Source organism: Hyla sarda, chromosome 1 (assembly GCF_029499605.1).
Source record: "Hyla sarda isolate aHylSar1 chromosome 1, aHylSar1.hap1, whole genome shotgun sequence".
Classification (NCBI taxonomy): domain Eukaryota; kingdom Metazoa; phylum Chordata; class Amphibia; order Anura; family Hylidae; genus Hyla; species Hyla sarda.
This window is the reverse complement of record NC_079189.1, coordinates 137234846-137249645: the sequence shown is the minus strand read 5'-3', so window position 1 is coordinate 137249645 and position 14800 is coordinate 137234846. Positions and strand designations below refer to the sequence as shown.

At 43.6% G+C, this 14800-nt stretch overlaps 1 protein-coding gene across 1 annotated transcript in view; it reads right to left on the bottom strand.

The window, feature by feature from the left end:
• Positions 1-4402: 4402 nt before the first annotated feature.
• Positions 4403-14800, bottom strand: part of PDGFC (platelet derived growth factor C) — a 345852-nt gene continuing 335454 nt past the window's right edge. The window contains exons 5-6 of the mRNA XM_056561993.1: positions 9026-9243; positions 4403-6432 (exon numbers count right to left, since the gene is read on the bottom strand). Coding sequence (XP_056417968.1) covers positions 6316-6432; positions 9026-9243 — 335 coding nt within the window. The 3' untranslated portion in view covers positions 4403-6315. The remainder of the gene's footprint in view (positions 6433-9025; positions 9244-14800) is intronic.

The following is a 14800-nucleotide window of genomic DNA, read 5'->3' as shown; positions in this document are numbered from 1 at the left end:
TTTTCGCACTAAATTGATAGTGTTACCCTAAATGTTTCGTTTTCACATGGGGTAATAGGGCAAAGGCCCCAAAAATTTGTATTGCAATTTTGTCTGAGAAAGAAAATACCCCATATGTGGATGTAAAGTGCTCTGCGGGTGCACTGCAATGCTCAGAATAGAAGGAGCACCATTGGGCTTTTGGAGTGAAAATTTTGTTGAAATTGAAGTCGGGGGGCCATGTGCATTTACAAAGCACCCATTGTGCAAGAACAGCAGTAACCCCACACATGTGACACCATTTTAGAAACTACACCCCTCAAGGAACATAACAAGGGTTATGGGGAGTACTTACACCTCACATGTTTTTTGAACAGTGGGCCGTAAAAGTGAAAAAATTGATTTTTAACACTGAATTGCTGGTATTAACCAAATTTTTTTTAGTTTCACAAGTAGTAAGAGAAAAAAAAAGCTCCACAAAATTTGTAGCCCAATTTCTCCAGAATAAGGAAGTGCCCCATATAAGGTGAAAAAGCACTATGCGGGTGCAAAACAAGGCTTAGGAGTGAGACAGCAACGATGAGATTTGAGGCCTAAAGTGGTGTTTTGCTCTGTAATGGTTAAGGTTCTGACATAAAATCTAAAAAAAAAAAAAAAACCCTGGCAAGTGACCACAATTTTGAAACTACATCCCTCAAGGAAGGTAACAAGGGGTACAGTGAGTACTTACACCTCACTGGTGAACAGTGGGCCATAAATTGAAATCATTTTTTTTTACACTAAAATGCTGGGGTAACCTAATTTTTAACATTTTCACAAGGGGTAATGGGAGTTAGGTAAGGGGTAATGCCGGTGTGTGGTAATGCATACCGATCGGGGCGCACACCTGACCTGTATGCGGTGTATGAGGGAATGAGGTATATCGGCAGTATCCATAAGCCAACCTCATCTTTTGACACCTGTCCATATCATTAGGACGAGTTACTCGTATGTTCCTTACGAAACCCCGAAAGTATGGGGGAAACACGTCGGAACAAAAGGGCACAAAACTGTAATAAAAAGAAAAAAAAGGGACAAAACTGTAATAAAAAAGGCACAAAATTGTAATAAAAAGAAAAAAGAGTAGAGATCAGCTCACCAATCAGTCCATATGTAGAAGCATCTGATAATAGTCCGGGAGCACGGATGCAGGAAGCCGTTACTCCGCGTAGCAACAAGAACAAGTGGAAGAGAAGATATCCAGCTCCCATTAGAGTGTATCCAATAAAACGTAACTTTTTATAGTGCGCATACATTTTTGTTATCACAAAGTGGTAAGTGACATGTTACTTAAAATGGAAGTGAAACGCTGATGCGTTTCGAGCTGTCGCTCTTAGTCATGGCACTGACACCATGCCAACGGGGGTTTAAATACATACTGACATAATGTCGGAACCCACCGTGGCACAAACTCCCCGCCTCCGCCAAACAGGATATGACGTGGTGGGCCAAAGCAGCCAGGTTAGAATCAAACAGGTGAATCCTGATTGGGATCGACAAGGGAAGAAAAGATTAACCCTTTGAGGGGCCCTAGAGAACAGGTATAGTCGTAACATGTGTGAGATTTGTGTTATTTTCCGTATAAAAGTACAAGGGCCGACATTTATCATTGTCTTTTAGACTGTTTTTTGTGTCTACAAGAGGCGCAAAAAAGGCGCAAGCAGGGTTTATTTTACCTTTTTTCCGCCTTTTTGTTTACACATTCCTGCTGATTTTGAGTTGCAATCCACTGGTTTTGAGTTGCAATCCACAGATTTTGGCAATACACATGATATAGAAGGGATTTACGAACTGCGCCTTTTGTAAAAAGGCGCAAAAAAGGCGCAAAGCCACTGAAAAGTGTCTAAAACTACACCAGCCCAGACCTGGCGTAGCTTTTGAGTGTATGTGAAGAGAGAAATTTCAGAAAATGTAACCTGCACAAAATTTATCAAATGCTCGGTGAACATTTAATAAATTTGGTGCTCCTACACATTATCAGCATACAAAAAAAAAGGTGTAAAAAAATGCTTCACTTATACCTACAATCATAAATGTGGGCCAGGATGTTTTGCATGACGAATATCATGTAACAGAGAAGTGTGATAAACAGGCATAAATAACACTCAAAAATTTAAATAAACAAAACTGTAATGTTCTCTTTTTAATTACTTTTTCACAATATTTTATACAAGACGTGTTATGATTTATGGTGGATAACTGAATCTGGTGGTGAGTGGAATGCCCCCTATTTATGCTTTTTGATAGCATTACGATACAGTGGTAGAGTGATTTTATGAAGTTATTGTATGTCACTCTGACCCTATTTGGGGATACTGTGAGTTTCTAAGTATTTGCTCTGGTCCGTGTATCCTGGGAGACCGATCAAGTGCTGCCAGCTTACATTGACTGCATCTGGATTTAAACTGTCCATCAGTCAGGACTGACTCTGGTCAAGTGCAGATTTTTTCAGGTATTGTGGTAGTTACTTTTCTTTGTGTCACAAGTGTATAGTCACAATTTATGTTAATTATTACATTTTTTAAGACATATCAATAAATGTATACGTTTTAATAATATCTAAAGGGTCTATAAGGGCTGTGATACGATATTTGATTTACTTTTCGAGTTATCCTCTTTATTCTGCTGTTTGAAAATGGTATTGTAAAGTTGACAAGTCTAGGAATCACAGCAACTTGGCAAGGGAATGGCATACCATGTAAAATTGTAGAACAGGGTTGGTTCAATAACTGAAGCGTTCTGGAACCTATCTGGCATTAAAATCAGCGCAAAAACTGCACCCGAAGCTTCATAGCATAAATTTGACTAGGCAGCTGCATACAAACCTTACATCACCACACACAATGCCAAGCATACGGTGGTGCCTGTACTCTGGAGCAGTGGAAAAGTGTTGTGCAAAGTGATTTATTATGCTTCCCTATCTGGTAGTGTGATGGACAAGTTTGGGTTTGGCAAATACCAGGAGAATACCAAGACATTTTGGAGAATTTTGTGCTTCCAACTTTGTGGGAACAACTGTTGAAAGTCCAGTGCTGGTCATCCATTTCTTCCATATTATCTTCTTGAGGGGAGGCGCTGCCCTCCAGTCAGAGCACGGGTCCTGGAGTGGGGATTGGAGCTGCCCGAACTTCCCTTGTGTAATTCAAAACTGTTGAAAGGCCCTCTTTCTGTGCCAGCATTACTTTGTCCCAGGTCCATACAGGTTGGGTTGGGTGAGTTTGGGGTGAAATAGCTTAAATGGCCAACACATGGCCCTGACCTCAGTTAACTGGCTCTAGCAGTGTGTTCAAGCCATATACAGTATGAGAAAATTCACACATGGTATCATTACATTTAGAGCACTGCGCTCTGTTATATTACATGTGTTTTTAATAATAGTAGAATTAGTTTGCTATTATATAGAACCTTCAATATAGGTTATTGCATTGTTCACATGTCCATATTTGTTTGTAAATTGCTGAAAGTTACTTGCATATGCGTACATTTTTCAATATTGTTGCATGTTATAAATATACAACAATATATTAGCTATAATAACAAAAGGGAGTTTTGTAAAAATACCCGAATGCCTTCTTTAGAATTGCTATCTAAATATAGTGTTATCATACACACAGTAGTATTACAACTGTTGTAATAGACAGAGCTGTGAGGGTACCGATAGAGGTGCAGGGGGTTATAATAATTTCATACTGAGGACTTCAGAGATTTTTTTTTCTGTCAGATTCTATACAGATCTGACGAATACCACATTGTGACATGCTTTATCAGATTTTAACTATTCTCAGGAGCTGATGGGGCTTCATATAACTGTACTTGCTCTGCAATGTACATGAGGCCGCCTGAAAGGGTATTCCGGCTTTTAACATCTTATCCCCTATCTAAAGTATAGGGGATAAGATGTCTGATCACGGGGGTCCCCCCGTGATCTCTATGTAACACCCGGACCCCCACGATCAGAAATCTTATTGCCAAAGGATAGGGGATAAGATGTCTAAAGACAGAATACCCCTTTAACCTCAGAGACCTATTACTTGAGGCAAACATCAGCAGAACAGGCCGACATCGCCCTTTGTAACCGTGCCAAAGATTATCCAACCAATGAGTAAACACATGTTCTTTGGGTTATCGAGTTGTTCTGGCCCGCTAAAAAAAAATCATAGGCTGGATTTGCAGCCAACACTGAAGCTTGTTTAAGATGGGTCAAAGGCACTGCACAGCAGGTTCTATATTAGCAATCTAGTATATTGTGTTTACATATAGATTTATTGGATCACCAACATTTCTTGTACAAATTTCATAGGTTTGTAAACATGTCACTCTCTAAAGAGTTCCTTTTAGCATTAAGGTTAAAGTAATGAAGTAACATGCAACTTGTTAATAGTCATATGAGTGGACCTGGTCTCTGGGACATGATATGGAACTAGCTCTCCTGCGGCATCTAGTGCATGGATAAAGTCGAGGCTAGTGAAAGTAAGAGAGAGTGACAATTATACAAACCTATTACCATCCTGGCAACTTTTAATGGGATTCCTTTATTTTAATAGGTTCCCATTAAGAAAGAATAAGCACCACGTATCATATGACTGTCCACATTTTCTGCTCAACATTACAGTTACCAAAGATGCAAACCAAACATAAATAGAAGATTAACTTTATTATGAACAATACCACTGCAGTAACCTTATATAGTCTCCCCTGGTAAAGGCAAGTGTACTAGTTTTAAGGTATGGATTAAATCTGGGGGGAAAAAATTATCCAAAAAATCTTTCAATTCAAAAGACAGCTCCTACATCTAAAGCACGTTTCCTGTGACCGAGTTTTAGGTCCATATCTCATGTACAGACGCTTTCTTCCCTCCCCTTTCCCCACCAGACCTATGGGTTTTGGTTTCTAGGTGGATACTAATCATAGTATTCTCTTGCTATATTTCCTTAACTGATTGCTCAACTTTAACGAGAAACATAGTAAACCTGTATATGCAATATTTTTATGACAGATTTTTTTCTCTAAGTACAGAAAATATATGTAAAATACAAAAAGAAAAATGTACATGTTCCTGAAAAATAAAATTGAGATTTGCAAAAAAAAATAAAAATACATCTCTACAAATAGGCATAGGAAAATGTAAGGCAATTTTTAATTCTATTTATTAAGGAGAAAGTTTTAATATGTGAATTGTTAATAGGCAAACAACGGTGATTTCATGGTTTTGCTTGGTAGATAAGGATTTTGCACTTGGGTGTAAGACACCGCGGAGGATCATAATAAAACCATCTCGGAGACATGTTGAAGTTTGATGAGAACCCATCATATTCTTCTTTTTTTTTTTTTAAAGAAACTACATTGAATGCAGATATTAAAGATTGTTCAGTAGCAGCTCAGTACCATTATGTCCATTTCATTGGCCATTTCCTTTTTCAATGTAAAACCTAGATACTTCACTTTTTAGCACCATATACAAATACCCAACTCCTGCAGCTTGACCTTAATTCAACTGGGCTTGATAAAACAAAAGAAAATAATAATGAAATACACAAAAAGTTTGTTTAAGCTTTAAAAAGACAGGACATTAAATATCTATGTAAAAAGAGATAAAATTAACACAATTAGAAAAGCAAATCGATATAACTGGAAAGAATATAAAATGTACAAAAGTAACACAATGAAAAATACAATTCAACAGAAGCCTTTAGCTGAATTGAGGCATCTGTCTACTTCGGTTGTGACTAATAAATGCATTGGTCCAAGCACATTGTAGGAAGAAACGAAAGGTCAATTAAAAATGACTGTATGAGGTTTTAGAGGGAAAACCTCATTCCTTAGTCACGCTTAAAAAACTGGGTGTAACTGCTCCCACCACACAAAAAAATGCTTATATCATGCAAATAGTCTTCACTCGGATTTCAAAGCTGACATCAAGAACAGAATATATTTCCACCATGATGTTATGCAGTGCTGTGGTCAGTCTTGTAGCAGAGCTCCACAAAAGCTGTCCAGTAGACATTTTTATATAAGATTATGACTGTCTTGTCCTAATGTAGGGCTTCATCTGTGTACAGTAATATTAAAGGGCAGCCACACTGACTAATACCCTCTCAATGATGTGGCGTCTGGACCGACCAAACGTTAATGGAAGGTTTTATCCAACGTCTCCTTTCATCATGACATAGTTGCACATCTGCAAGACTGGCAGCCACAAATAGACTTCCATGTTTACAGTGTAAAAGTAAGCTATTCCCCTGGAGAAACAGCAATATCTTGTATGTGCTTTCAATATTGATTGATTTATTCCTCCATTTATCCTTCAGTGTTCCCCTTGCATTGGCAAGTGCACTCTTCATGGTGCTCCAAAGCCACGTCTGTCAGTGACTTCTGAAGTGCTTTTAAACCAGTTCTTTGCTTTACCTGTAGAACCTACATTTAGGATATAAAAGTGACAGATTTACAACACTGATAGAAAGAGATTGCAATCCTTAAAGGGGTTCTCCGCCCCTAGACGTCTAATCCCCTATCCAATGGATAGGGAATAAGATGTCTGATCGCGAGGGTCCCGCTGTTGGGGACCCCCACAATTTCGGCTGCGGCACACCAGACATCTGGTGCATGGAGCGAACTTTGCTCGCAATGCGGGTCGGAGGCTCGTGACATCACGGTCACGCCCCGCTCGTGACTTCACAGCCATGCCCACTCAATGCAAGTCTATGGGAGGGGGCTGTCATGCCCCCTCCCATAGACTTGCAATGAGTGGGTGTGGTCGTGACGTCACGAGCCTCCGGCGTTACACCTGATGCGCTAAACAAACGCCAGGTGCAGGAGGGAGATCGCAGATTGGATAGGGGATAAGATGTCTAGGGGCATCGACAGTACATGAACATGATATTTACATGTTTCACTAAGACAAACCTTTTCCTTGTGCCCTCATAGCTATTGCATATCATCTTTAGCAGATCTAGCAAAGAACAACATTGTCCATCTGTGTTTTTATAATATCTCCTGTCATTTGAATTAACTATTGACATGTCACATTATTTTAAATAGTATGGATATTCAGATTTTCTAATTGACAAATCCTGTTTTTTTTGATGACTGTTTAGACTTTTTACATGATAAAGGGGAAAAGGGAGGAGTTTTGACCTTTTTAGTATTTGTTTTATTTTTTGTTTAATTTATAGAAACAAATAAACTTGCATTTGCATTATAAAGATTGAAGTGTAACCAGGGGTTCCGTCAGGGGGCGTAGATACATTCTGAGAGACCGGCCTCACCGCAGGATCCGTGAAAAGGTGAGTTGGATATTTTTTATTTTATTTTTAACAGGATCTGAGGGCATTACCTAGTGGGGGTACTACCTACATGGGGGTATGACCTATCGGGGGGCACTATCTACTGGGGGAATTACCTACCTGGGGCAATAACTACTGGGGCACTACCTACTGAGGGTAGTACCCACTAAGAGCATTACCTATCTGGGGGGGGCACTATCTTCTGGGGGCATAACCTACCTGGTGGCACTACCTACTGAGAGCATTACCTACTGGGGGCACTACCTACTACTTACCTACAGGGGCATCACCCACTGCCTACCTACCGGACGCATTGCCTACTACCTACTGGGGACATCACCTAATAGGGGAGGGGAAAAACCACCCACCAAATCCCCCTATAATTCCCCCCAAAACACTTACGTACTCCCTCATATTATGCAGGGCACCAAGGGGGCATGAGGGCACTGAGGGTAGGGAACAGGTGATGGATATGCTAAAAAAGTGAGGAGCCTAATATGTTTGCTGTCTGACAGATTGTGTGGAGAGGAGTCATAGTCAAACAAACGAAGGTTTCATTCCCATCATGTATGCACACATCCACTTTCAAATTGGAAGGATGGAACAGTGGAAAAGTTCAGCTCTAAAGCATGGAGAAAAATAAACAAAGCACTGAACTATATTACAGACTGAAAACTCTGTGCCTCACTACCATAAAAATTACTTAACATTTTTTATGAAAATTACCGTATTTATCGGGGTATACCACGCACCGGCCTATAACACGCACCCTCATTTTACCAAGGATATTTGGGTAAAAAAAGTTTTTTACCCAAACATCCATGGTAAAATGAGGGTACGTGTGTGCGCGTGTATACCCCGATACACCCCCAAGAAAGGCAGGGGGAGAGAGGCCGTCGCTGCCCGCTTCTCTCCCCCTGATTTTCCTGGGGTCTAGAGCCCTGCTGCCGTCTCTTCTCTCCCCCTGGCTATCGGCTATAGGGGGAGAGAAGCGGCGCCGACAGCCAGGGGGAGAGAAGGGGCAGCGGCACACATTGCCGGCGCCACTGCCCCGTTGCCTCCCCCCATCCCCGGTGGCATAACTACTTGTTGCCGGGGTCGGGTCCGTGCTGCTGCAGGCCTCCGGCGTGCGTCCCCTGCGTCATTGCTATGCACGGCGCGGCGCACTGACGTCATGCGCCGCGCCGTGCAGCGCATAGCAACAACTCAGGGGACGCACGCCAGAGGCCTGCAGCAGCGTGGATCCGACCACGGCAACAGGTAATTATGCCACCGGGGATGGGGGGAGGCAACGGGGCAGCGGCGCCTTCTCTCCCCCTGGCTGTCGGCGCCGGCAATGGGGCGCCGGCACCGATAGTCAGGGGGACAGAACGGGCAGCGGCACCGATAGCCAGGGGGAGAGAAGGGCCGGCAGCAGGGCTCTAGACCCCAGGAAAGGCAGGGGGAGAGAAGCGGGCAGCGACGGCTTTTCCCCCCCTGCCTTTCCTGGGGGTGTATCGGCGTATAACACGCACATAGACTTTCGGCTAAAAATTTTAGCCTAAAAAGTGCGTGTTATACGCCGATAAATACGGTAATTCTGTGTGTAAGCTGTAAAATGGTATATATAATTATTCAAAATAACATTCAAATAGCTGTAAAATGGTAGTTATTTCATTTCCCAAAAATAAATGTAACTTTAAGTAACTGTCAATAGGATGCTGAAAGAGAAATTAAATGCACACCTCGTGGTACTTCTTGATGACTTTAGTTGGAGTGCACTGGCATTCACCGCAACCAAGGCTGCAGCAGCCGCAGTTCCCCCCGCATCGCTTCACCAGGAGGCAGCTTGGCCAAAATATGGCATCTGTCCTTTTTAACTCCTCCCGTATAGACACAGAAAAGTTACGTGGCGTGCAGCTGTACAACCTCACTTCATCTCTCATAATACTCAAGTCAAGCACTAGTGAGAAAGGAGAAAGAATTAATTTGTAATTAATTTGATTTTAATTGACAACAAAACTCCAAGATCATATTTTCATTTAGGGTATGTTCACACGTACAGAATTCCGTTGCAGATTCGATGCGCAGGATTTTCTGCTGCAGATTTCAATGTAAACTAAATGACTGAGCACAGCTTCTAATCGGCAGTTACAAATCCTGCACATTAAATTTATGCAGGATATGGTACGTGTGAATAGAACCTTAGTGTAGATTTCTAATTAGATTTGGGGTTGTGAATAAAGAAATATTTTGTGCATGTAATTTTTGTAATGCAGACTGGTTTTACCTTTATAATGCATACATAAAAATTTTGCTATTGGCATTTACTCACACTCATGTTTTAGATGAAGTCTTTATTAAAAAGTCCAAATGACATTGTATCCCCACAAATGGTGTATCCCCTTGAACTACGCTGTTTACGCAACTTCCAGAGTTATGTAAAGAGAATGGCTCCTGGTCAGGGCTGCCATCAGAAATTTCGGGGCCCCTTATGGAGCTCAAGACCTGGGAACCCCTGTCTCCCTAATCCCACCCCATCCCCCCCCCCCCCGGCATTTTGTAATAAGTAGCCCATTTTTTTTTGGTGGGGGTCCGACTGCTGAGCCCCCCCCCCAGCACCTCTCCTCATCACTACTATACCCCCCTCCCGAACTTCTCCTCATCACTACTATAACCCCCTCCCGCATCTCTCCTCATCACTACTATAACCCCCCCCCCCGCACCTCTCCTCATCACTACTATAACCCCCCTGCACCTCTTATCACCCTCATAACACCCCCTGCACCTCTTGTCACCCCCATAACACCCCCCTGCATCTATTATCACCCCCATAATCCCCCTACACCTCTCATCACCCCCATAACCCCCCCCTGCACCCCTCATCATGCCCCCTGCACCTCTTATTACCCCCATAACCCCTCTGCACCTCTTATCACCCCCCTACACCCCTCATCAACCCCCTGCACCTCTTATCACCCCCATAACCCCGGCACCTCTCATCACCCCCCTGCACCTCTTATCACCCCCATAACCCCCCTGCATCCCTCATCACCCCCATAACCCCCCTGCACCCCTCATCACCCCCATGCACCTCTTATCACCCCCATAACCCCCCTTGCACCTCTTATCACCCCCATAACCCCCCTGCACCTCTCATCACCCCATAACCCCCTGCACCTCTCATCACCCCATAACACCCCCCTTGATCTCTTATCACCCCCATAACCCCCCTGCACCTCTCATCACCCCCCCCCCCGCACCTCTCATCACAGCCCCTGCACCTCTCATCACAGTCCCCCCCGCACTCCCAGGGATCGGCGTAGCACACCTCTGCATGTGTCAAGGGATCAAGATACTCTCATACACTCATTTCCACATACATGGAAAGTTTGTCTCGATCATGTGACAAGAACCCGCTGAGCTCCCAGCTCTCTCTCCTGATCAGTGGAGGTCTAAACATATGACAGTGACAATTTAATGTACTGCACAAAACTGTGCCTTTGTACTTAGATACTGTATATGCTCTCAAGTACTCCACACTTGTTCTCTTTATTTTTAAACTTATTTTTTTTATTAAATATTGCAAATTATACATAAACAGTATTGAACATGTACTGCCCAAAACATAAAAAGACAAAAATATTCAATGTGATGCTGAAAAAGAAAGATACATCTAATGGCACAAGCAATCCATTGTATGTTACAAAGAGGTAACATTTAAAACACAGTAGTATTCATTCTACAGAGAGCACAACAATATGTGTTACCCTAAACCTGCAATCCTTTATATGCTAAACATTTTGCCTAACTTCTACAGAAATACCGTATTTATCGTCGTATAACACGCACTTTTTAGGCAAAATTTTTTAGCCTAAAGTCTATGTGCGTGTTATACGCCGATAAGCCGCTGCAGTTCAATGATTTAAAGCGGGCGCTTTAAATCAATGAACTGCAGCGGCTTTGCAGGTGAAGAGACAGCCAGCGCTGCCGGCTTCTCTGCCACTGCCTGCCCTGGGGTCTAGAGCCCTGCTGTCGGCCCTTCTCTCCCCCTGGCTATCGGCGCCGCTGCCCGTTCTCTCCCCCTGACTATCGGTGCCGGCGCCCCATTGCCGGCGCCGATAGCCAGGGGGAGAGAAGCGGCGCCAACAGACAGGGGGAGATAAGGGGCAGCGGCACCCATTGCCGGCGCCGCTGCCCCGTTGCCTCCCCCCATCCCCGGTTGCATAATTACCTGTTGCCGGGGTCGGGTTCGTGCTGCTTCAGGCCTCCGGTGTGCGTCCCCTGCATCGTTGCTATGTGCTGCACGGCGCGGCGCATGACGTCAGTGCGCCTCGCCGTGCAGTGCATAGCAACGGCACAGGGGACGCTCACCGGAGGCCTGAAGCAGCGCGGACCCGACCCCGGCAATAGGTAATTATGCAACCGGGGATGGGGGGAGGCAACGGGGCCGGCAATGGGTGCCCCTTCTCTCCCCCTGGCTGTCGGAGCTGCTGCCCCATTGCCGGCGCTGCTTCTCTCCCCCTGGCTATCGGCACCAGCAATGGGGCGCCGACACCGATAGTCAGGGGGAGAGAACGGGCCGCAGCGCAGACAGCCAGCGGGAGAGAAGCGGCGGCAGCAGGGCTCTAGACCCCAGGAAAGGCAGGGGGAGAGAAGCGGGCAGCGACGGCCTCTCTCCCCCTGCCTTTTCTGGGGGTGTATCGGGGTATACACGCGCACACACGCACCCTCATTTTACCATGGATATTTGGGTAAAAAACTTTTTTTACCCAAATATCCTTGGTAAAATGAGGGTGCGTGTTATAGACCGGTGCGTGGTATACTCCGATAAATACGGTAGCTTAATATTTGTGGTTTCCCTGCAGTGTCGGCTCTACCATAAGGCAGCTATGGCAGCTACCTTATGGTGCAGTGCTGGGGCAGAAAATTCAGAGTTCCAGCGACATATTGTCTGCCATGCATTTGCTGCAGATTCCTCTCCCCCGAGGTAACAGTCAGAAAACCTCAATGCACAATGCACCTTCGCCTGTGTACATAAAAATCCTTGCACCGGCCCTGCTTCCCTGCAACTAAAATGTTCCATTGTGCAAGTCTTTTTAACCCCTTAGGGACCCATTTTCACCTTAAGGACTCAGCTCTTTTTTGCAATTCTGACCACTGTCACTTTATGCATTAATAATTCTGGGACACTTTTACCTTTTTTTCTGATTCCGAGATTGTTTTATCATGACATATTCTACATAGTGGTAAATTGTCGTTGTTTCTTGCATCCTTTCTTGGTGAAAAATACCAAAATTTCATGAAACTTATGAAAATTTAGCATTTTCCTAATTTTGAAACTTTCTACTTGTAAGGAAAATGGATATTCCAAATAAATTATATATTGATTCACATATACAATATGTCTACTTGATGTTGGCATAATAAAGTTGACATGTTTTTACTTTTGGAAGACATTAAAGGGCTTCAAAGTATAGCAGCAATTTTCAAAATTTTTTGGAAAAATACTAAATCTGAATTTTTCAGGGACCAGTTAAGTTTGAATTTAATAAGGGGTACAGTGAGCATTTACACCCCACTGGCGTTGGACAGATTTTTGGAACAATAGGCTGTGCAAATGAAAAATAACATCAATGTCTGACACTTGTGGGGCATAATTGCTCACTGTACCCCTTATTACATTAGATGAGGGGTGTAGTTTCTAAAATGGGGTCAATGTGGCCCCCCCATTGTCCATTGTTCTGGCAGCATGGTGGCTTTGTAAACTTACGTGGCCTTCAATTCCGGACAAATTTTCTCTCTCCAAAAGCCCAATGGTGCTCCTTGCGGTTACAAATTTTGGGGGGCTTTTTTCCTATTTTCTTTTGTGAAAATGAAAAATTTAGGGTAACAACAGCTTTTTAGTGCAAATTTTTTTTTCATTTTCCTATCCAAATGTAAAGAAAATTTGTCATGAGGGGTATAGTTTTCAAAATAGGGTCACGTGTGTATTTTTTATTTTTTTTTTGCATTTTATGTCAGAACCGCTGTACAATCCGCCACCCCTGTGCAAATCACCAATTTAGGCCTCAAATGTACATAGCGTGCTCTCACTCCTGAGCCTTGTTGTGCGCCCGCAGAGCATTTTACGTCCACATATGGGGTATTTCCATACTCAGGAGAAATTGCGTTGCAAATTTTGGGTGCTGTTTTTTTCTTTTAACTCTTGTGAAAAGGAAAAGTATGGGGCAACAACAGCATGTTAGCGTAATTTTTTTTTCCATTAACAGGCTGGTGTAGACCCCAACTTTTCCTTTTCATATGGGGTAAAAGGAGAAAAAGCCCCCCAAAATTTGTAACGCAATTGGTCCCGAGTATGTAAATACTCGATATGTGGCCCTAAACTGTTTCCTTGAAATACAACAGGGCGCCAAAGTGAGAGAGCGCCATGCGCATTTGAGGCCTGAATTAGGGATTTGCATAGGGGCGGTCCCGGATGCAAGCATTAGGCCCTATTCACACAGTAGAATTTCCTCAAGCATAATTCCGCTTGAGGAATTCCTCCTAAAATGAAAGCTTAATACACTTCTATGGGAGTCCACAATCCCATTCACACTTCTGCAGAATATCCGCTTGGATTCTGCACCAATTCAGCACAAAATCTTCAAAAGCAGAAGCGTAATTGGGGTGGATGACCGGAAATTCTGCTGTGTGAGTAGGGCCTTACAATTGTCTCCACTACCAAAAATATTCTACGGAAGTGATTCCCAAATAGGGTGCCTCCAGCTGTTGCAAAACACCCAGCATGACTGGACAGTCAGTGGCTGTCCGGCAATGCTGGGAGTTGTTGTTTCGCAACAGCTGGAGTCTCTGTTTTGGAAACACTGCCGTTTGAGACGTTTTTCATGTTTATTGATGGGGGAAGGGGGATACAGTGTATATATGTAGTTGTGATAGCCTGGGGGGTGTAGGGTATGGGGAGTGTAGCTGTGCGGTTAGTAAAGGGTGCTTGCTAACCCTTGCTATTCGTGATGCCAGGTGAGGGCTCCTCAGTAATGCTTGTCCTACCGCCACCCTTCCCAAAAGCGATAGGGAGGTAGATAATAATAGATTGTCCACAACCGGAGAGTTTTCTGAAACAGTATTAACTTTTACTGAAGGTTTTCTGCAAGCTTCAATAACATAACAGTCTCTCAGCATAACAACGGCTTTCCTTGGAGATTGACAATGGTTGGAATTTTAGCATTTAGAGTCTTTTAGTACTGTGTGTTGTTCCACTGGATTTAGGGGTTTAGTTGTGGTCCAGTAGTCACGCTAGCATTAGCGGGGATTTCGATTTGAACTCACGGCTCTGGTTCAGCTAAGGCCGGCAGGTTTTTGAGGCCTTGCGTGTCTTTGAAAGTTGCGTAGAACCGTACTGTTAGTCCGGCATTCACGAGAGCAGCAACCCAAGAGAGTGATAATTGGACGCAGCTCCCTTATATGGGCAGGGGCTGGACTAATGCTAATTGGTCCATACTGATGTCAATCCCCATTAC